Source organism: Cyrtonyx montezumae, unplaced genomic scaffold (genome assembly GCF_038088225.1).
Source record: "Cyrtonyx montezumae isolate F1298 unplaced genomic scaffold, pur_monq_1.0 scaffold_22, whole genome shotgun sequence".
Classification (NCBI taxonomy): domain Eukaryota; kingdom Metazoa; phylum Chordata; class Aves; order Galliformes; family Odontophoridae; genus Cyrtonyx; species Cyrtonyx montezumae.
Window position 1 is genome coordinate 137,060 of NW_027071959.1, and position 27,591 is coordinate 164,650.

The 27,591-nt window shown below is 51.3% G+C and overlaps 3 protein-coding genes across 3 annotated transcripts in view; 2 read left to right on the plus strand and 1 right to left on the minus strand.

Annotated features, from left to right (window-relative positions):
* Positions 1 to 27,591, plus strand: part of LOC136049860 (ciliary microtubule associated protein 1A-like) — a 61,584-nt gene that overhangs the window by 26,936 nt on the left and 7,057 nt on the right.
* Positions 11,375 to 21,095, minus strand: LOC136049842 (class II histocompatibility antigen, B-L beta chain-like). Its single transcript, XM_065738344.1, has 5 exons — positions 21,005 to 21,095; positions 20,669 to 20,773; positions 12,152 to 12,421; positions 11,612 to 11,893; positions 11,375 to 11,529 (listed from the first exon to the last, which is right to left on the minus strand). The coding sequence occupies exons 1-5, from the start codon at positions 21,093 to 21,095 to the stop codon at positions 11,375 to 11,377; spliced, it is 903 nt and encodes a 300-aa protein (XP_065594416.1).
* LOC136049858 (DNA-directed RNA polymerase II subunit RPB9) lies at positions 13,500 to 14,825 on the plus strand. The gene is made up of 6 exons (XM_065738367.1): positions 13,500 to 13,561; positions 13,640 to 13,694; positions 13,776 to 13,849; positions 14,223 to 14,297; positions 14,576 to 14,627; positions 14,722 to 14,825. Exons 1-6 carry the CDS (start codon positions 13,503 to 13,505, stop codon positions 14,782 to 14,784), a joined length of 378 nt encoding a protein of 125 aa, XP_065594439.1. The 5' UTR covers positions 13,500 to 13,502; the 3' UTR covers positions 14,785 to 14,825.

Genomic DNA, 27,591 nt, shown 5'->3' on the forward strand with positions numbered 1-27,591 from the left:
CCTCGCAGCCTCCTCTGTCCGCCGCCGCCGCCGTTCGCGACGAGCGACCGGATCGGCCTTAGCCGGGAAGAGGCGTCCGGCGTTCCCTAGCGGCACCGGCATGGAGCACCGGACACAAACGTTCTAGACGGCTTTAGCAGGGTAGACCTGGCTGGCGTTTCCGAAACGCACAGGCAGCGAGCTCTCGCCGCAGCCGTTCCCGTTAGCGCGTTACGGCTGTTGCCGGGTAGACGTGGCCGGACATTGCACGATGAAATCGTAGCGCCCTCAAGGCGCCTCCTATTGCCACGCCAACTACGTCGAAACCGGGTAGTCGTGGCCGGAGATGGCAAGCAGAACCGGTGGCGCCCTCTATCCGCCTCTTCGGATCGCTCCTCAGTCAGAACCGGGTAGACGTGGCCGAGGATCGCCAGGTGCCCCAGCTCGACCTCCGTCGCCGCCGCTCGAGACAAGCGATTGGATCGGCTGTAGCCAGGAAGACGAGGCCTGCGTTTTTAAAACACACGTGCTGTGATCTCTCGCCGCCGCCGTTCGGGAAGCGCAAGAGGTTTGCCCGATTCCGGGCACACTTGCCTGGAGTCGGCAAGCCAACCGGCTGCGCCATCTCCAATCCGCCGCGGAGCGCTCGACTCCATCGGAACCGGGTAGACGTGGCAGGCGATGGCAAGCCGCCCTAGCAGCGCCCTCTAGACGCCTCCTCGGATCGCTGATCCGTCGGAGAAGGGAAGACGTGGCCAGACATTGCACGACTCCCTTGAAGGGCCCTCTAGGCGCTTCGGCTTGGCACGCCCTACTACGTCGAAACCGGGCAGACGTGGCCGCAAATGGCACGGCGCTTGGCTGCCACTTTTGTCCGCCGCCGCTGGCGACGAGCGACCGGATCGGCTGTAGCCGGGAAGACGTGGCCGGCGTTCACAAGCGGCACCAGCATCGAGCACTGGACGCCAACGTTCGAGACTCGCGAAACGGTATTAGCTGGGGAGACCTGGCCGGCATTTCGAGATCTTGCCGCCACCGTTCGGGAAGTGCGGAACGGCTGTTGCTGCGTAAACGTGGCCAGCATTTTAATATTTTATAATTATAAATCTTAAATTATAAATTAAAGCTGCTGCCGCTGTGCCATGACATAACCCCCCCAGTTACCCCCCCACCCTTGTGCTGAAGGGCGCTATGGAGGGACCCGGGCAGAGCAGGTGGATGGGCTGAGGCAAAGCCATACGTGCTTGAAAGGGGGGCCAAGTGGCAGGCACTCGGGGTCGGTCACGGCCACCTCAGGCCACCGCATGGGCTCGGGGAGGAGAGGGCGGAAAAGCACCTGACAGGGCAAAACCTCGGCGTGCCAGCTGACAGCTGTCCGAGCAGGAGCCAGCAGCGTGCCCAGGCAGCCAAGCAGGGTCTATGGGACCCTATGGGGCTCTACGGTGCACGGTGTTATCTCTATGGTCCTCTGTGGGTCCCTATGGTGCACTAAGGGGCCTCTGTAAGGCTCTATGGGTCCCAGTGTGTCTCTGTGGGGCCTCTATGGGGGCTCAGTGGACTGCTAAGGGGTCTCTGAGGTGCTATATGTGTTTTCATGGGGCACTATGGGGTTTTAATGGGATCTTCATGTGACACGTTTTTTTGGGGGGGAGAACTCTATAGGGATGCGTGAAGCATCTGTGGGGTGGATGTGGGGAAGGATCTGGGGCGGCTCTGGTTCAAGTATGGGGCACAGGTGATACGGGGCTGATGTGGGACCCTGCACTGAATCTATGGGGGAAACAGCGGGGCACTGACAAACCCCATGGGGCAGCCATGGGGCTGGTGGTATCTGCCTTGCCCCTCTGCCCTGCATCTCTGCCCCACCCCACTGTCTTACAAAAAAGAATAAGAAAACCAACATCCCCAAACCAACCAAAGGAAGGGCAGCCCAAAGGAAGGACAGCAGGCCAGGGCGGCTCCACAGTGTGGGGGATAGGGAGCAAGGTGGAAAAACCCCATGGCTCCCTCAAGTGAGCAAAATCCCGGTGAGTAGAAGGAAGGACTGATGGGCAGCTGAGAAGACGATTGATCTCAGGGAAGGAAGGAAGGTAGGGAGGAAGAATATGGGGGAGGAAAAAATCAAAAGCAATTGGCCGGTGGATCCAGGGTGGAGGTTCAGAAAAAGCTGGCTGCCGAGTCTGGCTGGAGTGTTGTGACTGGGAGAAAAAAAAAAGAAAGAAACGTGGTTTAGGTGCACAATACAAATGTACGTACGTAGATACATACCTAAATACGTATATAAGTTATATACAAATAAAGAGGCAGCCCTCCCGACAAACCACTCCCTCCCCAGTGAAAAAAAAAAAACGGCCAGAAATTGAAAAAAAAAAAAGATAAATACGAGGAAAACAAATTAAAAAGATAAAAGTGTATTATTATCTTAAGACAAAAACCCCAAGAAAGCATTCATAATTCAAAAATTAATTCAATAATTAATCATTTTAATTAAAAAAAAATCAAACCGCCTTTCACCACCACCACCATCCCCTTCCCCCCCATAAAACCCACCGAAACACTTAAAATAAAAGTAATAAAAAGTTCGGTAAAAACATGACACAGACCTCGGGCAGGGTGGATCTGTGGGAGGTAGGGTTGGATGGGGGGGAGGGAGGGAGGGAGGCAGAGGGAGAGAGACGCCGAGCCCAGCCTGGCCGCCTCATCACGTGTACCCCGCTGAAGAAGGAATCTTCGGCCGGACAAAAATAATTAAGAAGTAAAAATAAAAACAATCACGAATAAATTAAAAACAAAAAACAAAAACAAAAGAAAAACGGGGCCGAGGGGACTGGGAGGGGGAAGCGAGCGGGCCGACAGGTCTACCCGTCTGCCCGCGGCCCGCCAGCCAGCCCGCCCTCGTGGAAGGCGCTGCAGCGGTGGGCGGGGAGAAGGATGGGGGCAGGGGGCGCGATCGCAGTGACATAAATAGTTAAATATATACGTATAGGAAAAAAAATAATCGAACGATGTTATATTTTTGTAATTAAAAAATCTACTTTCGAGAGACAAATATGAAAAAGATAATTTCAACAGATGGAAAGGAAATTAAAAATAATTTCAAAAAAATAAATATTTTTGTGAAACAAACGAATAAAAAAATGAAAAAAATATACATTTCTTGGGAAATAAATTTTAAAAATGAAGAAAACAATAAAAGGTGAGAATACATAAGTTTTCTTTTAAAAAAGGTTTTGTGAAAATAGATTTGAAAATGGAAAAAATCATTTAAATTGTGGAAAATATATAAATAAAAAGGAATAAAATTATTGCAAAAAAAGCAAAATAGTTAAAAAAATATAATTTAAAAACAGTCACGAAATAAAAATAATTTGAAAGATATTTCGTGAAATAAATACATAAAAATAAATATGTAATTAGAAATGGAAAAGTAAATAATTACAAAATTGAACAATGAGAAAAAATAAATTGTGAACTAAATAATGAAAAAACAATTAAAAAGAACTACAATAAAATAAAAATGATTAAAGATTTGAATATATATATATTTGGATTTAAATAAATGATAACTAATTAAAAAATAAAAATTTTAAAACAAATACAATTAAAAACGGTTGAAAAGTAAATAATTAAGAAAGAGAATAATTAAAAAAGTTAAATATTTTGAGATAAAGAACACAACTAAAAAAATACAAAAATAATTTTCTTTTTCTGAAATAATGATGAAAAGTGAAAAATTAAATGATAACTAAATATTTTTAAAGAATTTTTTTTTAATTTTGTGAAAGAATTAAAAAAAATTAAAAAGAGCAAAAAGCAAATAAATAAGAATTTGAATGATGAAAAATTATATATATATATATATATTTCGAAATAAATAAATAAATGAATGAATAAATGCTGCCGCAAAAAAGTTAAAGAAATAATGAAATGTTAGGTGGAAAAAAAAATACGCTGCAGCCCTGGGGACGGGAGGGGGAAGCGAGCCGGCCCACAGCTCTACCCGTCTACTCGCGGCCGGCCAGGCAGGCAGCTCTCGTGGCAGACGCCGCAAGTGGGGGGCGGGGGCTCTGGAAGAGAAGATTAGATGGTAGATAGACAGACAGATGGACAAGGAAAGAAGAAAGGAAAAAGGAAAGGAGAAGGGGAATTGAAAGGGGCGGGGAAGGGAAAGAAAGAAAAAAGTCGGCCAGGTCAACCCCCTGGCTCAGGGCGGAAAAGACCGCCGGGAAGCTCGGCCCGCCAGGTCTACCCCCAGCTGTGCCGGAGGGAAGGAAGCGGTGCACCCCGCCGGTTCAGCCGCCCGACCTCCCCCTTCGCGCCGCGCGGCGCGAGATCTGAGGCGGCGGCGGGAGACGAACCCCAAGGAAGGGGGCGCGCCCGGAGACGGGATGCGGGACGCCCCACGCCGGCGAGACCGAGGGCGAAAGCGCGGTGGGAGGCGGCGGCGACGAAGAAAGGGACGTGGCCTCGCGACGGGGCCGGGGTGGAAGCGGCGGCGAGGCCGTGAGTGTGCGGAGCCTCTCCGCCCGAGACTGAGACCGCGCAAGGGGGGGGGGGACGGGGTAACCCCTCTCCGGCCCGGGCCCGCCCACGCGGGAGCGCGGCGGCGGCGGGCTCGAGAGCCCGGGGGAAAGGCGCGCCACCGCGTCTCCTCTCACACCCGGCGCCCTTTCCCGCCGGCCGGCCAACCGCCCCCAGGCCCCGCGCCCTCGCGGAACGCGCCGCGGGCAGCCCGAGTCTTGGCCTACAGCACCCCCGGCTTGGGCACCCCGGCCGGGGTGGTTTGGGAAAGGGAACGCGGCCAGGGGCCGGTCCCGCCCCCTCAACAACGACCCCCCCACCCCCCTCACGACGCGCAGGCGACGCACGGAAACCTTTTCAAGAGCTAGGCTATGTTTGCCACCAGTTTAGACATAAGGGAAATAATCAGAAAAATAAATACAAAAAAGCACAGACAGTCTTACTCTGTGATAGACAAAAAGCCTAATGGTGCTCCAACTTGAGAATTACTTACATTAATTACTCATTCCTAAAATATTTAGCAGCTTGCATGGTCTCAAGTTTCCCATCATTCCTCTACAATCATTCCTCTAAAAAATAAATAAAGTCACATCTTATCATAACACGTTCTGATGCTGGCACTTTCTAAGGAAAGTATTTCCCAAACTTCACTGGTACACTACTTTAGGAACAGCTAGACAACCCACAGGTTTATTCAGTTTCAATACCCACCCCAATAGATATGGCAGCTATTTCTACTATTTAAAGATGAACTTTTGTGCTCAGTCAAAAGATATGCATTAATTCTTGGAAATTCTGTTTTTACCTTTCAGGAATTCTTTCCTGGGTTCTTTGCCAGAAATGCTACATTTGCAAAGGAATCAGTAAGGCCAATCCCTCCACCCATTTATCCCTGCTGTCGACTCACAGTAACAGGGAGTGAAGTTTTGATTAAAGCCCCAAGAGCATGAATAGACAGCAGACAAAAGGAGATGAGGAATTCTGCAATAATTTCATCAGCATAAGATTAGGAAGAATAAAATAAATCACATCAATACCTGAAAGGTAAATTCATGTCTATATAGTTTATAAAGTTTGGCTAAGAGTTCTTCTTTAAAAGGGTTAGCTGTTATATAAAGTAGGATGATTAACATTTCAACCAAACGGACAACAAACCACAATGTAGGTTGGCCCAAACTACAGTGTTTTATTAAAATCTTTGCTGTTTTCATCTTAGCATAACCTACATTCCCCACATGCTTCCCTTTGTGACCCAAAAACTCCCACTAGATTCACATGCAGATCCTGGATTAGCAAATGGCCATCATCTTTCAAGATCTAGGGGTACAGAGAAAAAATTGAAACTGTCGAGGTATTTTTTATTTTATTCCGTATCACTAATAAAAGTCTATCAGACTAATTTGAATTGGTAAATTTACAAGTTATTAAACATAAAAGCTTTATGCAGTCAAGGGAGTGCTTATATAGAAAAATGAATGAAAATGGCTTAAGTAAAATGTTTCACCCAAAGCGATTTCAGCTGCTGTCATAGCTGTGCAAATGCTTTTTCCACCTGAACTAAAAATACAAAACATTAACAAAATAGTTCACTTTCTTGAAACAAAAGATAGTTTTAATTCTAGATTGTACAGGCACATATATTAATAGGTTTTTCAGGAAACAGTTAAACAAAAATGTTCTCTTTGCTTCCAAGCATTATTGTCTCTAAGTCAACTTAATTGGATTTAAAATCAAAATGGCATGTTTTGTTTCATTTTGCAAGAGTTAAGGAATTTTGGGGAAATTAAGGGCAGAATTCATCTTCAGAATTTTTTCTCCCTTAGAACTTCATGCAAGTGCTCGAGACGCGTAGCAAATTTCATTAGAGAAAAGGACAGACCTTTTCTCCACTATGCACTGAAGTACCTAATTTAGAATCACGTACTTTAAAACCATAGAAGTTCATCTTGTCTACACTGCTACATACTTCTGCACATGCCATCTGACTTCTGCCTTCTGTTAGTCTCTTGTTCATCTCTTCTCACCGCTGCTACTAGTATTACTCATTCCTAACATTTGTGAGGGAAATGAAATGGGAACAGTAATAAAATCACCATAAATGACCTCTACTCATGCATCCATCTTGCCATACTGTGTTAGAAGTCTGCTGTGTTGTTTCTCTTGTTTTTTAATTGAAATTACTTTTGATTTAGTGGTTGGAAAAGCTTGTGTATCTTCATGCTGTGGGGTAAATAACTCCCAAGGATGGTACTTCACAACAAAATAATATAGATGACAGTATATTTTGAGTAGTTCTATATAGACGGGATACAAATAATACCAAAGAGAAGATGGCTCACCTTCAGGATGTCAAGGCTCGCAGGGGACTCCACGTGCGAGGGATCTCTGAGAAGAAATCCTTCCCTGGTGGTGGTCAGACCTTAATGGGGTTTGGGAGAGGTGGAGCCAGGCTCCACCCCTTCCAATCACACAGGTATATCACCTCCACCTGTGGCCCCATGGCTGACTCGGTGCTCACCTCAGGTGACCAATCAGTGATTCAGGCCGTGATTCAGCAGTTCCCATACACATGCCAATCAAGTATCAAAATGTCAAAGAAAAAAAAATAGCCACTGATGACAATTTTAAGATCTGCCATCTGAAGTATCAGACGTATCTTTATTAAGTCATAAAACAATACACGTCAATACATTTAAACTCAGCATAAAACAGAAGTGTTTCCAATATGCAATTTTCCAATTTTCCTCTTAGTTTATTTCTAGTTGTCTAGTAGCAGTTCACTGCCAAGTTAGGAAGACGAGGGGCAGTTAACTGCAAAGACTGAAAGAAACCCTAAGGAATGAACCCGATGGCAGAAATCTCGATGGTACCCTTATTACTTACTCTAAGGACCAAATCCCCTCCCTCCCACCTCCCAAGAAACAAAAACAATTGAGGGACAGAATTCACTTAAAGGGAATCAATAGGGCAGACCTTGTGGAGGCCTGCCATCAAAGCCTAGCTGTGTCAGTTGCACAGGAAGACACCCCTTTTCTTCCTATTACAAGCCATCGACGTAAGGGAACACTGTGATTAATATCAGGTAGTGTTAACAGCTTTAATGAAGGAAAAATATGACCACATAAAAGCCAAATGTCACAGCGCAGAAATGTAGCACCAAATCATCTGCAATTTATGTAAATGGAAGAATTCTTTACCTTTGGCTTCCTTTCTGTTCCTCTAATCATCTCATTTTTTCACAAGACAAATTTGAGTTTTTTAAAAACACTGTTGGTAAATCAACTTGAAAATTAATAATGTCTGTTGGTATAATAAGCAAAGTTTACCAGGCAAGCAAACAGGCAAACAGTGTTACTCAAAGGTCAGCACTTTGAGGAAGTTCTTTAAATTCTTTATTCCTAAACTTTAAAGCAATGAAAAGAGTTGAACTGTTTCATGAATACCTCCTGAACTCAAGAGACCATCATCCAATCAGGATCATTTGCTCATAAGTTCATAAGTTCATAAGGTTGGAAAGGACCTATAAGATCATCTAGTCCAACCATCCTCCTATCACTATCTCTACCCAACTACTAAATTAAATCCTTTAGCACCTCATCTAAACGCTTCTTGAACAGCGCTAGGGATGGTGCCTCAACCACCTCCCTAGGCAGGCCATCCCAGTGCCTGACCACTCTTTCAGAAAAGAAATGCTTCCTCAGGTCTCATCTAAATCTTCCCCGGCGCAACTTGTGGCCATTCCCTCTCGTCCTGTCGTTATTTATCAGGGAGAAGAGGCCCACCCCCTCCTCACCACAACCCCCCTTCAGGAAGTCGTAAACTACAATATGGTCTCCTCTGAGCCTCCTCTTCTCCAGACTAAAGAATCCCAGCTCCCTCAGCCGCTCCTCATAAGACTTGTGCTCCAGACCCCTCCCCAGTTTTGTTGCCCTTCTCTGAACACGCTCCAGGGCCTCAATGTCCTTCTTGTAGTGAGGGGCCCAAAACTGAACACAGTACTCGAGGTGCGGCCGTACCAGAGCTGAGTACAGGGGGATGATCACCTCCCTGCTCCTGCTGGCTACACTATTTCTAATACAGGCCAGGATGCTGTTGGCCTTCTTGGCCACCTGGGCACACTGCTGGCTCACGTTGAGCCGAGCATCAACCAACACCCCCAGGTCCTTTTCCTCTCTACATTCTTCAAGCCATTCTGCCCCAAGCCTATAGCATTGCATGGGGTTATTGTGGCCAAAGTGCAGGACCCGGCACTTGGCCTTATTGAACCTCATCCCATTTAGCTCAGCCCAGCTGTTCAGCCTATCCAAATCCCTCTGAAGGGCCTCCCTACCCTCAGGCAGTTTGACACATCCTCCCAACTTGGTGTCATCTGCAAACTTACTGAGGGTACACTCAATTCCCTCGTCTAGGTCATCAATAAAGATATTAAACAAGATGGGCCCCAAAACTGAACCTTGGGGGACACCACTCGTAACAGGACGCCAGCTGGACTTAACTCCATTAACCACTACCCTCTGGGCACGGCCCTCCAGCCAGTTCTCCACCCAGAGAAGAGTGAACCTGTCCACACCACGGGCTGCCAGTTTCCTTAGGAGAATACTGTGGGAGACCGTGTCAAAGGCCTTGCTGAAGTCCAGGTAGACTACATCAACAGCCTTTCCCTCATCTACCTATCTGGTCACCCAGTCATAGAAGGAGATGAGGTTGGACAAGCACGACCTGCCCCTGGTGAACCCGTGCTGGCTGGGTCTGATCCCTTTATTGCCATGCACGTGTCGTGTGATTTCCCTCAAGATCATCTGCTCCATAACTTTCCCTGATACCGAGGTCAGGCTGACAGGCCTGTAGTTCCCCAGGTCTTCCTTATGGCCTTTCTTGTAGATGGGAGTCACATCGGCAAGCCTCCAATCTTGTGGGACCTCTCCAGGTAACCAGGAATGCTGATAGATTGCAGAAAGTGGCTCGGCAATCACCTCTGCTAGCTCCCTCAGCACCCTTGGGTGGATCCCATCTGGCCCCATGGACTTGTGGCAGTTCAGATGGAGGAGTAGATCTCTGACCATCTCTGCTTGGATCACAGGGGGTGCATTATGCGCCCCGTCCCGGACTTCCAGGTCAGGGCAAGTACCATGTGGACAACTGTCCTGTCTATTAAAGACAGATGTGAAGAAGGCATTGAGAACCTCAGCCTTTTCCTTATCATCTGTGATTATACTGCCTGCCTTGTTGAGTAAAGGAGGGAAATTCTCCTTAGTTTTTCTCCTGCTGTTAATATATTTGTAAAAGGGTTTACTGTTCTCCTTTACAGCAGTAGCCAGCCTAATTTCAAGCTGGGCTTTAGCATTTCTAATTTTCTGCCTGCAGATCTTGGCCAGTTCTCTCTAGTCACCCCAAGTAGCCTGACCCATCTTCCAGAGGACATAGACTCTCTTTTTCTCTCGGAGTCTCAACAAAAGATCCCGGTTCATCCATACTGGTCTTTTTCTCCTCCAGCTTGATTTACGGGACTCCGGGACAGCCTGCTCCTGTGCCTTTTAAGATTTCCATCTTGAGGAGCATCCAGGCTTCCTGGAACCCTTTACCCCTCAGGAGCAAGTTCCAAGGGACCCTTGCAACAAGTGTCCTGAACAGGTCAAAGTCTGCCCTCCGGAAGTCCAAGGTAATAGTTTTGCTAATCACCCTCTTGACGTCACCCAGAATAGCAAACTCCACCATTTCATGGTCACTCTGGCCAAGACAATCTCCAACCTTCACATCCCCTACTAGTCCTTCCCTGTTAGTGAAAAGTAGGTCAAGCAAGGCATCTCCCCTGGTAGGCTCTTGCACCAGCTGTGTCAGGAAGCAATCCTCCACACATTCTAGAAATCTCAAGGACTGCTTCCTCTGCGCAGTATTGTATTTCCAGCATATATCAGGGAAGTTGAAGTCCCCCATGAGAACGAGTGCTGGCCATCGTGCAACATCTACGAGTTGTTTATAGAACACCTCGTCTATTTCTTCATCCTGACTAGGTGGTCTATAACAGACCCCCACCACGATGTCACTCCTAGAGACTATCCCCCTGATCCTTATCCATAGACACTCTACTTTGTCATTTCCAACCACTAGCTCTTCAACATCAAAACACTCTCTGATATAGAGAGCTATGCCACCACCCTTTCTTCCCTGTCTATCCCTTCTGAAGAGCTTGTAGCCATCAATCCCAGTATTCCAGTCATGGGAGAGGTCCCACCATGTTTCTGTAATAGCCACAAGGTCATAGTTAGCCTGCCTCACAATGGCTTCAAGCTCTTCTTGTTTATTGCCCATGCTGCGTGCGTTGGTGTAGATGCACTTCAGCTGAGATATCTGCCTCGCCCCTTTTTCCAGCACAGCCTCCTTAGGCTCTTTACTGGTGAGCCCTGTTTTATCCCCTTCCCCCGTCACAGCTAGTTTAAAGCTCTCTCAATGAGTCCAGCTAGCTCCTGTGCTAGGATTCGTTTCCCCCTTTGGGATAGGTGCGTCCCATCAACAGATAACAGGCCAGGAGCCGAGTAAACTGCCCCATGGTCAAAAAACCCAAAGTGTCTATCTCTACACCAACCTCTCAGCCAGTTATTCATCACCTGTGTTTTCCTAGCCCATTCTGTGTCCTTCACCGCCCCAGAAGGTATGGAAGCAAACACCACTTGTGCTCCCACCCATTGAACTAATCGCCCTAATCCACTGAAATCTCTTTTCATAGTTCAGTGGGGCTCCTGCAGGGAAAGAGGGCCCCGTGAGCAGCGTGTGGGCTCGGGCTGCCGCGCTCCCACGGACGGCGCTGGGGGAAGCGGACCTTACCCGGCACGGTGGGATCGGGGCGCCCCGAAACGACAGCGAGGACGCGGGGGCATCAGCGCGGCCCCCCGGGCGCGGCCCCGCCGCCCCAGCGCTCGGCTCCCTTGGCACGCAGGAAGGCGAGCAGCCCCAGCAGCAGGTGGGCGAGGCCCAGCACCAAGCTCCCCACGCCCAGCAGCAGCTCGCTCCTGCCCGCGTGCGCCGGGGGCTCTGCAGGGACGGCACGCGTGGCTCGGCGTGGGGCCGCACTCCCGCTGCAGGTGGCGGGGATCAGGTTGGGGGGGGGGCTTACCCCAGGGCTGGGTTTTGGGGTGCGGCAGGCTGGCGTGCTCCACGTGGCACACGTAGGTGTCCCCGTGCGGCTGTGGGCCGGGGTCGAGCAACAGCAGGAGCTGGTAGGTCCAGTCCCCGTTGCGTATGACGCCCGTGGACACCGCGCGCTCCGATTCCTCCTTCCCGTTGCGGAACCACTTCACCTCGATGTCCGGAGGGTAGAAACCCGAAACGTGGCACGCCAGGCGGGCACGATGCGACGCGGAGCCCGACGGCAGCGCCACGACCCTCAGCCTGGGCTCTGGGAGGGGGACAGCGGCGGGGCGGAAGATGCACTCGTGAGATCACAACTCTGAGTCACGACGGGACTCGTGAGCTCACCTCTCTTCTTTGAGTCACGATGGGACTCGTGAGCTCACCTCTCTTCTTTGAGTCACGATGGGACTCGTGAGCTCACCTCTCTTCTTTGAGTCACGACGGGACTCGTGAGCTCACCTCTGAGTCATGATGGGACTCGTGAGCTCACCTCTCTGAGTCACGACGGGACTCGTGAGCTCACCTCTCTTCTGCAGCGTCACGGGGGCCAGGATGTGGTAGTTGTGTGCGCAGAGCATCTCTGCCGCTGCCCTGTTCTTCTCCAGCACGTCGGGCTGCGTGTTGAAGAGCTCTGCCGAGGGCTCTCCCAGGACCGTGTCGGCCACGAAGAGCCCCACGTCGCTGTCGAAGTGCACGTACTGCTGCCGGTTGTAGACGTGGCGCACCACGAAGCGCACGCGCTCGGTGCCGTTCAGGAAGTGGCACTCGACGGAGGCGGACCACTGGAAAAAGGCTGCGGGCAACGGGGAGAAAAACCCACCACGGGAAGTGGTGCCGGGTGCCCAAAGCTGGGCCCGAAAACAGAGCTTGGGAGCAAAAATGCGACCAAAACCCCAAAGTTTCACCTTCGACTCGCAAATCACTGGCCCCAAATGGCACCAGAATGATAAACTTACACCCCAAACACAAACAACTTGAAAGAAAACCCCAAATTGGCCTCAAAATGGCATCAAAACCCCACAGTTTGAACAGAAACGGCATCAGATACACAAAGTTGGAAGCAAAACGCAAAGCATTGGCCCAAAAATTGGCTCTGGGTTCCCCCCCTAACAAAGCACAGCGAGGGGCTCTGGGTACCCCCCCTAACAAAGCACAGCGAGGGGCTCTGGGTACCCCCCCAACAAAGCACAGCGAGGGGCTCTGGGTACCCCCCCAACAAAGCACAGCGAGGGGCTCTGCCCCTTCAGGGTTTGGAGATTGACAGCAAAACCGACCCTTAAGTGTAACCCTCTGTATGATCAGAGCTTGGGATGCGATGGATACGGACGGACTGTCCCTTTAATTCGGCATTCCTCCTTTCCTCGCGGTGCGTCGCTGCGGAGCGAGGCTCCCCGGCACAGCCAGCGCCGCTCGCCGATCGCTTTCACCTTCTGACTGTAATAAAACGTCGCCAAAACTCCAATTGGGCTCTGAGCGCTTATGACATGAATGAAGACGGGCCCCCAGAGCGAGCCCCGGGGACAGCACTGGTAACGGGACGCCAGGCGGACGTAAGGCCATAAGCACGGGATCATACGGCGCTCCCACCGCGGCCGTTCCTCTGCAGAAGCGGCCGCTTTTCTCAGCAGTGATCCACGGCCCCACGGCCCGGCCCACGTTGTCTTTGGAGGGACGCGTCGGTAAACGCGGGGACGGGGCGGCCGCGCTCCGATGCTTCTTGACCCCGCGGGGCCGCCGTGGTCGGAGCGGTGCGCACGCGCAGGAGCTCCGCGTTGAGTTTCGTTGCGTTTGTCCGTTGCGCCGTGGCCGGAGTGGTGCGCATGCGCAGCAGCTCCTGTCGCTTTTTCGTTATTGTGGGCGCCGCCGCGCTCGCCATGCAGCCGGAGGGGCCGTGTGAGCCCGGTTTCGTGGGGATCCGCTTCTGCCAGGAGTGGTGAGGGGACCGAGCCCGGGACCGAGCCCGAGTGTGGCTCCGGCCGCGGCCCCGCGCTGATTTCGCGTCTCTCCTTAGCAACAACATGCTGTACCCCAAGGAGGACAAGGAGAGCCGCGTGCTGCTTTACGCGGTGAGATCCCGCGCGCCCCCGAGCGTCCCCCGGGGCCGGGCCGTGACCCTCCCCATCCCCATCCCCATCTGTGCCCCCCAGTGCCGCAACTGCGACTACCAGCAGGAGGCCGACAGCAGCTGCATCTACGTCAACAAGATCACGCACGAAGTGGAGTGAGTGCGGACCCCCGTGGGGCCCAGCCCCGCCCCCCCCTCCTCGAGCACCCCCCCTCCTCGAGCTCCGCCCCCTCCTCGAGCTCCGCCCCCCCTCCTCGAGCTCCGCCCCCCCTCCTCGAGCTCCGGCCCCCTTCTCGAGCTCCGGCCCCCTTCTCGAGCTCCGGCCCCCTTCTCGAGCCCCACCCCCTCCTCCTCGAACTCCGCCCCCCTCCTCGAGCCCCGCCCCCCTCCTCGAGCTCCCCACTTCAGGGGGTCCTAAGGCGGAGGTTGGGGCAAAGAGAGCGGAGGGGGTCGTTAGCGAGGGAGGCGGTGGGGTCCTTAACGAGCTCGGGCGCTGCGGGGTAACGAAGCTCTGCTCCTGTCCTGGCAGCGAGCTCACGCAGATCATCGCTGACGTCTCCCAGGACCCCACGCTGCCGCGCACCGAGGACCACCCCTGCCAGAAGTAAGGAGGATCCGGGGGTCCCTGTGCAGGGACGTGAGGGGCTCCCTCGGGCGCAGCGGGCGTCCCCAGCCCCGCCGCTCTCCCTCTGGGCTCCCACCTTCCCGACGTCGGGGCCGCGCCGTCCTTGCCGTGTTCCTGCTGCGGGGCTCCGCCGTCCCCTGCACGTCGGCTCCCGACGGCTCCGTGCCTTCCCCGTGGGGCTGCTGAGCGTCCCCTCCCGTGCTCTCTGTGCCACGCGGGGGCCCCGCCGCGTCACCGCCGTCCTTTCTCTCCCCCAGGTGTGGGCACAAGGAGGCCGTTTTCTTCCAGTCGCACAGCGCGAGAGCGGAGGTGAGGCTCCCCCCCGGCTCCCGCGGCCTCCCCGCTGCCGCCGCCGCCCCTTCCTATCCCTCTGCTGCGACCGCCGCCTCCCCCTCCCCTGCAGGATGCCATGAGGCTCTACTACGTCTGCACAGCCCCGCACTGCGGCCACCGCTGGACCGAGTGACGGCTGCGGCCCTGAGCCGGGATGCTCCCCCCACGCTGCTGCTGGCTGCCGTGTCCCCCCCGCCGCAGTCCCTCCCCGATCCTGTGGGGACGGCCTTTCCATACAGAGACGTCTGCCTGACGGCAGTGGGTCGTGGCCGTGCATCTGTGGGGCTCGTTGCCGTGCATCTGTGGGGCGGCAGGGGGTGGGAGGTGGGGCGGTGGGTCGTGGCGGTGGGGAGGGTCTGATCCCCTGGGTGCCCTCAAGGGGAGGGTCTGATCCCCTGGGTGCCATGGGGAGGGGGAGGGTCTGATCTTCTGGGTGCCATGGGGGGGAGGGGCAGGGTCTGATCCCCTGGGTGCCATGGGGAGGGGGAGGGTGTGATCCCCTGGGTGCCATGGGGAGGGGGAGAGTCTGATCCCCTGGGTGCCCTCAGGGGGAGGGGGAGGATGTGATCCCCTGGGTGCCCTCCGGGGGAGGGGGAGGGTCTGATCCCCTGGGTGCCCTCGGGGGGAGGGTCTGATCCCCTGGGTGCCATGGGGGGGAGGGGGAGGGTCTGATCCCCTGGATGCCCTCAAGGGGAGGGGGAGGGTGTGATCCCCTGGGTGCCCTCATGGGGAGGGGGAGGGTCTGATCTTCTGGGTGCCATGGGGAGGGGAAGGGTGTGATCCCCTGGGTGCCATGGGGAGGGGGAGGGTCTGATCTTCTGGGTGCCATGGGGGGGAGGGGCAGAGTCTGATCCCCTGGGTGCTCTCAGGGGGAGGGGGAGGGTCTGATCCCCTGGGTGCCATGTGGGGAGGGGGAGGGTCTGATCCCCTGGGTGCCATGTGGGGAGGGTCTGATCACCTGGGTGCTATGAGGGGGAGGGTCTGATCCCCTGGGTGCCATTGGGGGAGGGTCTGATCCCCTGGATGCCCTCAAGGGGAGGGGGAGGGTGTGATCCCCTGGGTGCCATGGGGAGGGGGAGAGTCTGATCCCCTTGGTGCCCTCAGGGGGAGGGGGAGGATGTGATCCCCTGGGTGCCCTCAGGGGGAGGGGGAGGGTCTGATCCCCTGGGTGCCCTCATGGGGAGGGGGAGGGTCTGACCTTCTGGGTGCCATGGGGAGTGGGAGGGTCTGATCTTCTGGGTGCCATGGGGAGGGGGAGGGTCTGATCTTCTGGGTGCCATGGGGGGGAGGGGCAGAGTCTGATCCCCTGGATGCCATGGGGAGGAGGAGGGTGTGATCCCCTGGGTGCCATGGGGAGGGGGAGGGTCTGATCCCCTGGGTGCTATGAGGGGGAGGGTCTGATCCCCTGGGTGCCATTGGGGGAGGGTCTGATCCCCTGGGTGCCCTCGGGGGGAGGGGGAGGGTCTGATCCCCTGGGTGCCATGGGGAGAGGGAGGGTCTGATCCCCTGGATGCCATAGGGGGAGGGTCTGATCCCCTGGGTGCCCTCGGGGGGAGGGGGAGGGTCTGATCCCCTGGGTGCTCTCAGGGGGAGGGGGAAGGTTTGATCCCCTGGGTGCCATGTGGAGGGGGAGGGTGTGATCCCCTGGGTGCCCTCAGGAGGAGGGTGTGATCCCCTAGGTGCCATGGGGAGGGGGAGGGTGTGATCCCCTGGGTGCCATGGGGAGGGGGAGGGTGTGATCCCCTGGGTGCCCTCAGGGGGAGGGGGAGGGTCTGATCCCCTGGGTGCTCTCAGGAGGTGGAGGAGGGTCTGATCCCCTGGGTGCCATGGGGAGGGGGAGGGTCTGATCCCCTGGGTGCCATCTGTTCCCCTTTAGGATTAGGACCCCATTTGGGGGCCGGGTGGGTTCTGTGAGCCATGGGGTGGGGGACCCACGGCCTGGTTTGTGGGGGGAGCACCCGGAAGTGTGGGTCCTGTGGGGCCAATCTGGTGTTGCCATGGGGTGACAGAGGAGCGCTGCGCGTGGGGGGGAATCTGTGCGTGACCGCGGTGGGAAATGGGAGGGACACGGGGCTGCGTGTGAGCCAGGTCGTGTTGAGAAGGGGACAGAGCCTGCGGGGGGTGGGGTGGGGGGAGGGGACGGGTGGGGCAGGAGGGGACAGGAAGGGACAAGGTGGGGCAGGAGGAGATGGGGTGGAATAGGGATCACAGTGGGGCAGAAGGGGACAGGAAGGGACAGGGTGGGGCAGGAGGGGATGGGGTGGAATAAGGAACGCGGTGGGGCAGGAGGGGCAGGAAGGGACAGGGTAGGGCAGGAGGGGACGGGGTTGAATAAGGGATGGGATGGGGCAGGAGGAGATGGGGTGGTATAGGGATCACAGTGGGGCAGGAGGGGATGAGAAGGGACAGAGTGGGGCAGGAGGGGACAGGAAGGGACAGGGTGGGGCAGGAGGGGACGGGGTGGGGCAGGAGGGGATGGGGTGGAATAGGGATCATAGTGGGGCAGGAGGGGATGGGAAGGGACAGGGTGGGGCAGGAGGGGACGGGGTGGGGCAGGAGGGGACAGGAAGGGACAAGGTGGGGCAGGAGGGGATGGGAAGGGACATGATGGGGCAGGAGGGGATGGGGTGGAATAGGGATCACGGTGGGGCAGGAGGGGATGGGAAGGGACACGGTGGGGCAGGAGGGGATGGGGTGGAATAGGGATCACGGTGGGGCAGGAGGGGATGGGGTGGAATAGGGATCACGGTGGGGCAGGAGGGGATGGGGTGGGGCAGGAGGGGACGGGGTGGGCTAGGAGGGGACGGGATGAGAGCCCGAAGTGAAACCCAACTGAGGAGTGGGGCTCTCCGCCGCGCCGGCGGAGCGGCATCGGGGCAGCTCTGCAGTGAATCACAGAATCACAGAATCACAGAACTGTAGGGGTTGGAAGGGACCTCTAGAGATCAAGGAGTCCAACCCCCTGCCAAAGCAGCTCCCTAGCCCAGGTTGCACAGGTAGGCGTCCAGGCGGGTCTGGAACGTCTCCAGAGAAGGAGACTCCACCACCTCTCTGGGCAGCTGTGCCAGTGCTCCATCACTGCACTGGGAAGAAGTTCCCACACACATATGTGTGGAACTTTCTGTGCATCAGTTTGTGGCCATTTCCCCTCATCCTATCAGCACACACTGCTAAGAGTCCAGTCTCATCCCTTTGCCTCTCACTCCTTAGATATTTACACATGTGGATCAGATCCCCTCTGAGTCTTCTCTTTTCATGGCTGAACAGACCCAGATCTCTCAGCTTTTCCTCGTAAAAGAGGTGTTCCATGCCCCTTATCTTTGTAGCCCTCTGCTGGACTCTTTCAAGGAAATCTGTCTAAAAAGACAGGCCACGGGCTGCCAGTTTCCTTAGGAGAATACTGTGGGAGACTGTGTCAAAGGCATTGCTGAAGTCCAGGTAGACTACATCAACAGCCTTTCCCTCATCTACCTGTCTGGTTCAAACACAGTGTGTATCAAGAAGAAAACCATGCCTATCAATTACTCAGGATAATAATTATCAAGCTTAAGACAGTGAAAACACTTCCATCAACTTTTCTGTTCAAGCTGCACAAAAGTCTTATCCTAAGACAAAACCTTTAAAGATGTATACAAAAACTGAATGCTATCCCTTTTCATCTCTACCACGATGGATGGACTTACAACAGCAGTACAAAGCAAGTGTGTTTTCTGTATTACTCAAGACTAATTTCCTACTACAAAGAGTCTGAAGTGCTTAATTTTCAGTGGCTGCTCAAATACTGGCCTAAAATGGTTTCTATTTTGTCTTTAATACACCTAGGGATAAATTATCTCATCAGTTACAGGCACATGGCTCTCATTAACAAAGACAGCCAAGCACTTAAGCACAAACAAAATGTGGGTCTAGGAGATTTTTCATTACATATATATACAAGTCTCCGGAACTGGCATTGTGCTTATAAATGTGCCTTGAAAAAATTAAAAAACAACAAAAAAAACCCACAACTTCCAATTTAGCTCTTCCTTATTTTCTTTCCCCTCCTTTTTGAAAAGGAGAAATACACTTGGGAATGTAAAAGGAGATTTAAATATTTTGTCCATTTAATAGTTTCTGCTTAAAGCCACCTTTGGGAATAAGACACGGAAAATGTGGTTTGAATCAAAAAAGTCTACAGCTAGAAATGAGATGCCTTCCTCAAAGTTCAGGAGTGGACAAAAGATGAAAGACAAATAAATAAAAGTTGATTTGCTTACTTTGGTATTCATTCTGAGAGAACTCCAGAATAGTTATCATCTCTTGTCCACGCATTAGGATGTTCTTTTAAGTCAGTCAAGACATCCTGAGCCATTGTCTGCTAAAAGGAAGTTTTGAGGGAAAAAAAGTATTAGGAGAGGATTGTTTTAGGAAACATAGTACAATTAAATATATTAATATCATGTCACCTTTAAATCATATAATCCAAGACTTAGAACTAAACAAGAAGCAAAACGTTCACAGATCATTCAAGAAATGCACTAGGGCAAGACAGTCACTGCCTTACTTCCACTCTTCCATACTGAACAACTGCCCTAGACCAATAGCAACACGTGAGAAAAGCACACATAAGGAAACTATACTAGGAATGGATGGTATCTTCCGTTCAAGAAATCTAGATAACCAGATAAAATTTTATTCAAGGGCACCCCAGGCTTCTTTTTCATTTTATTTTCAAGAACCACAGAGCAGAATCAGTAGTCCCCAGTCTCTACTCGAGAGGAACCCCCTGATATATTTACCGGCATACAAAAACAGGAACTGTTTATTGAGGGACAGCAGGCCAGCTGGTCATGCCAGTCCTTTGGTTCTCCCTGGAGACTGACATTGCCAATTATTATACTAGATACCATAGCTTCAGTAACTTGCAAAACCTACTGCAAACTTCATCACGTACAAGCATCAGACACTGCCTTCCAACAACGTGAACATCTTCTTAGTTACAAGAAACAAGTAACATGACAACTAACAGAAGTTAACTCACTCTTTCACTGCATTGTAGATCCAACTCAGTGGAATTAAAGCTGTTAATGCTCTAGCTTCCCCAGTTACAACCTTACTACAGATACACAGATTTATAGTTAGCTACAAGAATTGGTAGAAAGAAAGAGAGATATAATCACCACCGTGGATCCAGCGAGGTTCGTAGTAGGGCCGTTGTTCTCAGGAACTTGTCTGGGCACCGCGGGGGATGGGAGAAAGCCGGGAGGCTTCACAGCAAGCAGGCCAAGGGCTACTTCCAAAGAGTTTTTCCCCTCAAGGAATTCTCCGTCAAAGGTTTTTTCTCTTCAGGACTTCTCCGTCAAAGATGTTTTTCTTTGGAGTTCTTCTCCAAAGCCGTTAGTTCAGTGAAGGCCTTTTATCCCCCATTTCTCATTTTTCTTTCCTTTTCTCTCTGTTAGTGTGACATACCTGGCCCAACAGATAAGCCAGCAGGGAGTGCTACCTTCGTTGCCACGCACAGCATTATCGTCTTTCGCAGTGATCAGCTTCTCCAAGCCGAACCCCGAAAAAAACAGGCTTGTCTTTTGTAAAGATATTTCTGCGCATCTTTACCGCCGTAAGCAGAGACAAGCGGAAGTGCGGCCCCGCGCAGGAGCGGAAGTGCGGCCCCGCGCCGCTCTCGGCAGTCGCTGCCGCTGGAGGGCTGCACAGCCCAGCGGGCGTGTGGCGGAGCGGGGCCGGGCCGGGCCGGGCCGAGCCGCGCCGCACAGCGGAGATGAACACGGTGCTCGCTGTGGAGCAGAACGTGTCGAAAATGACCGAGGACAGCGGGCCAGGCATGGAGGGGCTCCGGACGGATCGGGAGACGGTGAGCAGCGGGCGGGGCGCGGCGCGGGGCCGTTATTCGGCGCGCGGTGACGCGGCGCTCCCCGCAGCCCGGCGCGGTCAGCATGGTGTACGCGCAGCCCGAGATCCTGCACGAGGAGGTGTATCTCTGTGAGCGCATCGACTCCCCCGGCAGGGAGCCCGGGAAGCACCTGAAGGCCGTCTGCTTCCTGCAGCCCACCGAGCTGAGAGCCCTCCCCGCGGGGATGGGGGATGGGGCTGAGCCCCTCTCGTTGCCGCGCTGTTGCTGTGTGTACCTTGAGGAGAGCGTGGACTGTCTCATTCAGGAGCTGCAGGGGGTTAGAACAGAATTTATTTTGGTTGTAATGTACTGACAAATGTTTGAGGAACAGACTCTGAATCCACTGTGTCACTAGAGGAATCACTTAAGTGTTTTGGGTGCGGAGGGCCTCTGTGTTTTAGCTCTATCAGGACGTTCACGTGGTTTTCTCTCAGATCCCCTCCTTTTTCCATGCAAAACGTGTTACTGCCAATCTCTGCAAAGTTCAGGTCCATCAGGAATATTATGGGGGATTTCCAGAAGAGGAAACCTGAGGAGCTGCAGAAGCTGGAATCCATGGCAGGTATGAGGGTACAGACAGGACTTGTTAAAGCCCATGTGTTGCAGGACAGTGCAGGTCACTGCTGACTGTATGCTGACAGTCCACTTCAGACCTCTGCAGTGAGTGATCTGTGGGGGCAGGAACCACTGCCCTGTGTTGAGCACGGTATTTTTTTTACTGGGGGTCAGACCCTGTGGTAGGCCATTCTGCACCACTGCAGCACAGCCTACAAGCCTGCTCATTCCGACTGCTCCCTGAGCTGCTGTTTAGAGCCTGCTGGATTCCAGAAGCCCCACAGTTGAATCAAGTTCACCCACCAAGTGGGTGGCTAAGTGATAACATCAGCTCTCTGAGCACTGTCATCTGTCACCAAATGCTGAGCTGATGTGAATCGGTATAGACCTGTTGAAGTCACCACAGCTGTACAGATCTGTGAGCAGTTAGATGTGATTTAATAGCTTACATTTGGTAGAATTTTGGTGACCAGGTACTGTAGTGGGATTGTAACTATATAATGCATTTGCTAAACACAACCTCTGATGTTCTCTTGCTATGTTGTGGTTTCTGGTTTAGGCTTGTGCTGCAGGTTCAGAGTCAAATGTTTGACTTCTAATCTGTCAGCAAATCATGTCTGTGCTGAGATCTTTGTTTCTGATTTTGTGAGCAGATAATCTGCTGAAGACTTAGCACAGAGCATGAGTGTTGAAAGTTGGGTGCTTGGCACTGGGGTCCATTTTGGAAGACGTTGGTCTTTTTTAGTTAGAGGTTATCTCAGATTCCCTGGAGAAAGGGATGACACAAACTTCTGGAGGTGGAGCAGTTGGATGTTACTGCGTTATGCTTAGAGGAATATGTGGCAGTGCTGGAAACTGGGTGGAGGTGCAGGGAGGTCAGCCCCCACTTCATGCTGTGGTGGTAAGGTTGTTAGCTAGAATCACCTCGATGCTAACTCAGGTCTCAGTCTGCACAGAGCGGTGTTTCTGTGGTTTTTAAGGCACACAGGCTGCCTGTTTTTGTTTACATGCCTGAATGGCTCTACTGTGTTTCTGTTAACTGAGAGTGACTGAAAACCACGTAGCAGCTAGAAGACAAAAGCAAAATGCAAAAATGGAAGCGGTATTTTTCTACATGAGAGAGAGAGATCTCTCTAGTTGCAGTGCCCCAGGCTGTTTTCTGCTGCAGTCTCCTTATGGCAGCGAAGGGGCAAAGTCACAGACGTGATGAAGAATAACCAGTGCACAATATAAAGGCAGAATTGTGCTCCCACTGATGAAACTTCAGCAGTTGCTCATGTCTCTGGTGGCCAAGGGCCCTTGAGCAGAGTACATTTTGGTTATTCTTTTCCCAGTCTCTTATTAATCCTGACACTGGATGTGAGGCTTGAGAGATGAATGGGAGGTTTTGAATCCCATCTCCTCAGATGGACAATAGCTTTTCTGTTTTACAAGCTTCCCACTTCTATAGGCATTGCTTCTGTGCTGCTAGCACAAGATCCAAAATCTGGCAAGCAGGCATTTCTGTGGGACTCTGTCTTTACCCTGACAGGTGAATTCCTGACCTCAACAAGAGTTTTCTTCATTACCCTCGTGAACTGCTCACAGCCAGGATGTTAGCCCATATTTCTAAAACTGGTCTGCATCAGAGGGAAGAGAACAACAAACACAGCTGAATCAGCTCAGTCAGTAACAACTGTTGCAGCATTGTTTCACATTATTTCTCTGGGAGGCTGGGAGAGTGTTGCCAAGGTGTGCTGGGATTCTTGGGGTGTTTGAAGATCATGTTCTCTTGCAGCATGGAAAAATTCCTCCTAGCTGGTTTTGTCCCTGTCTTGGAACTGCCCTTTCAACCCCTGTATGTCTGGAAGCTCTGCTGCTCTCCTACAGGTGAGCCAGTACAGGCTGATCTTTTGCTTTAATGTTCAGTGCAGGGAGAATTGTGGACTCTGTAGTGCTCTGATGTGGATTGTTTTTTGGATGCTTTGTCCCCACACAGACTTTAGTTTTCCACGAGAAGACTAACAGTGTAGCTCTGCTAGCACTCTTTTGTTGATGATTCATATTATGATGGAACCTGTGGGTTAGCTTTTGCTGTACTTGGGTTGGAAAAGTAAAAGGGCAGACATTAAAGGTTTCTAGGAGCATCATAGGATGCCCCTTTTGGGAGGAATGCACTGAGCTGGGCTCACTGTGCAGCACACTATGGTGTGTTAAAGAGGATTACAGAGAATGCCCAGCCCCATGAAATCAACTTGCAGTCCATTTTACCCCAATAAATCTTATCTGCAGAGCACATAGAAAGCTCAGGTCTGTTGCTTATGATACGGTGCATGCAGTTTTGTTACTAGGCAGTGGGACTGATATTAGTCTGATTTAATGTGCTTTGAAGGCCCCTCCATTAATCCCACTTTGTATCTTGCTGCAGGATGTGTGGTGCCTCCTGCATAACCCCAAGGTGACAGAGCTCGATGCTGCCCGACTGGTGATGCTCCATGCCCTGCACTACGAGTGGCACAGCAGCAACAGCCTACCAGGGCTGATGGCAGATCTCAAGGACGGGTGTTTCAGAGAGATATCAAAAGGTAATGCAGTATTTCTCCTGCTGCTGGACGAATGGCAGGAGGGCACACAGCAGTCAAACTGTTCTTAGTTGGTGGCAGTGCCTGTTGCTTGCCTGGACTTTGCACAGTAATGTTTTCTGTTGAATTGCACCATACCTCTCAAAAGGAGCACGAAGCTTGACTGGGGCCTGTAGGTGTTAAAGGCATAAATAATTACTTAATTTCCATTTCCTAAATCAGTGATATTAGGAAGAATTCAACAAAGCAGAGATGCTGTGCTTGCCTGGCATCTAGACTTGTGTATGGCATGCAGACAGCCTGGTGCACGCTTCCTTTCTCCCTCCTCCACCTCCCGCTGAGTAGGCAATAGCTGTAGCAAGGAACTTAACCAGAACAGTAAGGGGGGCTTGGCTGGGAGGGAGAGGGTGGGAGACCTTGACGAATGTAGTGAGGAGGTGGAGAAGCAGAATGATGTCAGTGTGTAAAAGATCTGCTATCACTGCATAGGACTGTGGAAATGAAAGCCTGTCCTTATGCAGGCAGAGCCATGGCACACACTTGCTTCTTGACTTCAGAGAATTCTTCTCTCCCTTCGTTTTTCTCTTAGGACTGCATCAGTCTCTCTGACTTCTTGGTCATTGTTCCAGTGCCTCTACTGAACCTGACTGAACAACTGCTTGGCATCTTGTTTCCCAGATTAATAGGACTCTGGTTTTGCCTCTCCATGTACAGCTAGTGCCTGTTGTGGAATATGGAGGGAAACGGGTCCTTGTTTGGTCCCAAGGATGCTGTAGCCATCACCAAACAGTTCCTCAAAGGACTGAAGGTATGGATCTGCCATCTTATGCCGTGTGTTTTGGCTTTCAGGGGGTTTCATGGTCTAGACCTAGGGCTGTCTTCTTGACAGGGGGCCTACATGCTCCACGGCCAGAAGGGTGGTGGCAGGGGGATGGGCCTAGATAGAAGAGGAACCAAAAAAAACAGTGGCAATAATCTGAGGAAAATAACTTAGTTACAGTAGTGAAATACAAATTAAGTGGGATTGAAGCTAATAAATCCAATAAATGAAAGAGAGTTTTTGATACTGAGTCTCTGATGCTGCGTTGGCCATCAGGGAGCTGGAAAGAGACAGAGATCGTATGACCTCTCTGCTCTTTCATGTTTTCCCTCCCTCTGGAAGACAGAAAATAACAAAATGAAGTCTTCTGGGCGTGCCGTGTCTTTTCCTGGCCCATGGAGGCTGTAGTTCATTCTTCTCTTCAGAAGACAGAACTGCTGCATTAACTCTTCAACTCCAACCATGGCGTGATGCTATGAATGTGGAGTACTGATGCAGAAAACCATATAACCATGACACAGACGTTCAGTAGTAAGTGCACTGAACGTTTGAGGTGTGATTCTCATTTTAGACAATGGAAGTTGGTTGCTGAACAGCCCTCTAAGTCTCGACTCAGTGGTTAATACTTGTTATATCCATCAGATGCTGGGGCTCTTTGAGTGTGGGTTTGCTGATCAGCTCTCTTGCTGCCTTGCTGTATTAATTCATAGCAGGAGCTTCTTTTGCACTGTAGGGTGTTGAGAATACGTACACACAGCACCAGCCTCTCCTTCATGAAACACTGGATCAGCTCATCAAAGGAAAGCTGAAGGATAGCCAGTACCCCTGCTTGGGTCCCAGCACCCTCTGAGACAGCTATGTGGGGTCTTGCTGGGCAGCGCCAGGAATTGAGTCACATCTGCTCCTCCCATTGCTCCCACTTGCTTTCTTGTTTGCCCATAGGTGAAAAAAATCAGGCATGCCAAATACATGTTTTAATCAAGTACGTATTTCTTGAGTTTTCAGGTAGGTACCAGGGTATTAAAACTGAAATACAGTCTTCTTTTCTCCATGTTCAGTGTTGACCAGAACATGACATTCCCGTTTTATGTAGAGAGCTTAGGTAGGGATAAAGCCATTGCACCAAGCTGCCAGGATGTTCGGGTGATGGATTTCAACATGGCCTCTAACTTCAGTCCACGCCATCTGGTGTGTATTTGCAGAGAACCAAAGACAGTCCAACTGCTAACTCTCCCTTCTGAGCCAGTTACTATTTCTGATTAGAACGGGATCTTGCTGAATATGGTCGAGAGCTGTAATTGGAAAGAACTCTGTCTGTCTGGTTCAGTCTGATTTTGTTAGAGCTAAGCTGATCTGCTCTCAGTGAAGTCATTAAAGATAAATATGGGCCTCAAGGGTGAGGGCACTGAGTTGATAGAGAGAGGGCTACAAGTTCTCTAAGAGCTTTCTTTACAAATCACTGATTTGTTTGGTACCTCAGTTTCCTTTCTGTAAGTTCCATCAAGTTCTGCAGAATGCTGTTGGGGCATTTTTTTTTCCTCCTAGTAGCAGTGTCCTTTGAGGGGAAGATCTTGCCTTGGTTCATGTGGGTGATCTGTGGTGAGACCATCACGGCTATTCTCTGAATCTTCTCACATGTTTGCTGAATGCCCCAGGGTTTTACTTGCAGCATGACAACCATCATCACGCCCTTGGCACGCTGCATATGACTGGCTTCTTATCAGCAACTGCCACCTTTGTAGTGAGGCAGAAAAGAAAGTCCAGGTAGCAGTTCTCAGCAAATGAGGTGGCTGCTGCAGGGAAGTTTGAGTTAAGTTAAACCTCTAGGTTCATTTGGAGCAGGGGGGAGTGGGCCTGGGGGCCAAGAGTCAGCAGTGTCAGCTAGGTGGGTGGGGCAGGAGCCACTGTTTGTGTCTGGCTCTTTGAGGTGAACACACACACACTGGTCTTCCCCCTTAGCCTGGCCTTGGGGCGTTTACATCTACCTGATGAAAGCAAAAATGTATTTTGTAACAGGGAAGCATCCAAATTCTATGCCAAGCTGACAGCAGGGGATATAAGTCACTTCGTAAATGGAATAAAGTAAAATAAAATAAAATAAAAAAATAAAATAAATAAAATAAATCTAGTCATACAAGAGTCAATCTGTTTACCTACGTTCTTGGTAGACCAAAACCTACCTTCCTCGCTCCAGATTTTCCTTTAAAAATAAGATGGTGGATTTTGGACAGGATGGGTGGGTGGTTTTAATGAGTGTGAGATATCAAGGCCCCTCCTTAGCAACAGATATGGCAGCAAGAATGCCATTCTCCATCTCCTTGAAACAAGATACATTGCAGCCCAACAAAAAGAGCTGGAGGGATGGGACCTGAAACAGAGTGGGCAGAAGAGCAGAGACAGCATCCGTGCAGCCCTGACCCTGGCTCCTTCTGAGCTAACTGTAAGCAAATGGTCTTCTGACCTTTGTTTTCTCATTCTTAGTACCCATTTACATTCTGCTGAGTTGTGTGTCACTTGGATTCTTCTTTACATGTTTAAGAGCACGTGGTTATTGGTGCTGTTCCCTTATGGGAAAATCTTGTTCAGCTTGTACATGAGAACTCTTGGAATCAAAGGTTCTGTAGCTTTGACAAGAGATTGATGCCAAAATACTTCTGTGCCTGGTCTATATTTGCTTTATAAAATGGAGGTGCAACACTTCACTGTTTCTTGAGTACGAATATTAAAGATCATGAAAATGGGTTCTCATCTAAAGGCAGATTTTAACTATCAGTTTTGGAAGATAAAGGACTGCTGTATGATGTTGCCATAGTGCCAAATGAGTTGAGTGAGTAATTTACATGAAATAGTTTCAAAGTACTTTCACTAAACCACAGCCCAAATCAAACAGGGCTGTCATGTCTTTGTTTCCAGAGGATGGTTTTACTGTGATTGACAGCAGTTCAGCAGCAGGTTGGGGCAAAAGGCTTTGTATTTTTTGATCAAAGGGAGGCAGTTGCTTGAACAGCAGAGAATTTAAATGGATTCTTTTTTAACTGTTTCTTTTTGTATTACACATCACGCTGTTGTGAGGGAGGAAAAGCTCATGGTCCAAATCTGTGGAAGCTGGCAGCAGTG

What these genes read in the sequence shown, in the direction of transcription:
- LOC136049858 (XM_065738367.1), top strand. Translation starts at nt 13,503, where the DNA reads ATGCAGCCGGAGGGGCCGTGTGAGCCCGGTTTCGTGGGGATCCGCTTC. An exon ending in GCCGCGTGCTGCTTTACGCG is followed by an intron (nt 13,695 to 13,775) that starts GTGAGATCCCGC and finishes TGTGCCCCCCAG; the next exon opens with TGCCGCAACTGCGACTACCA. An exon ending in CGCACAGCGCGAGAGCGGAG is followed by an intron (nt 14,628 to 14,721) that starts GTGAGGCTCCCC and finishes CCTCCCCTGCAG; the next exon opens with GATGCCATGAGGCTCTACTA.
- LOC136049842 (XM_065738344.1), bottom strand. Translation starts at nt 21,095, where the DNA reads ATGGATTCCAGCTTCTGCAGCTCCTCAGGTTTCCTCTTCTGGAAATCC. An exon ending in GAACTTTGCAGAGATTGGCA is followed by an intron (nt 20,774 to 21,004) that starts GTAACACGTTTT and finishes GCTCTCCTCAAG; the next exon opens with GTACACACAGCAACAGCGCG. An exon ending in AGGAAGCAGACGGCCTTCAG is followed by an intron (nt 12,422 to 20,668) that starts GTGCTTCCCGGG and finishes CGTTGCCCGCAG; the next exon opens with CCTTTTTCCAGTGGTCCGCC.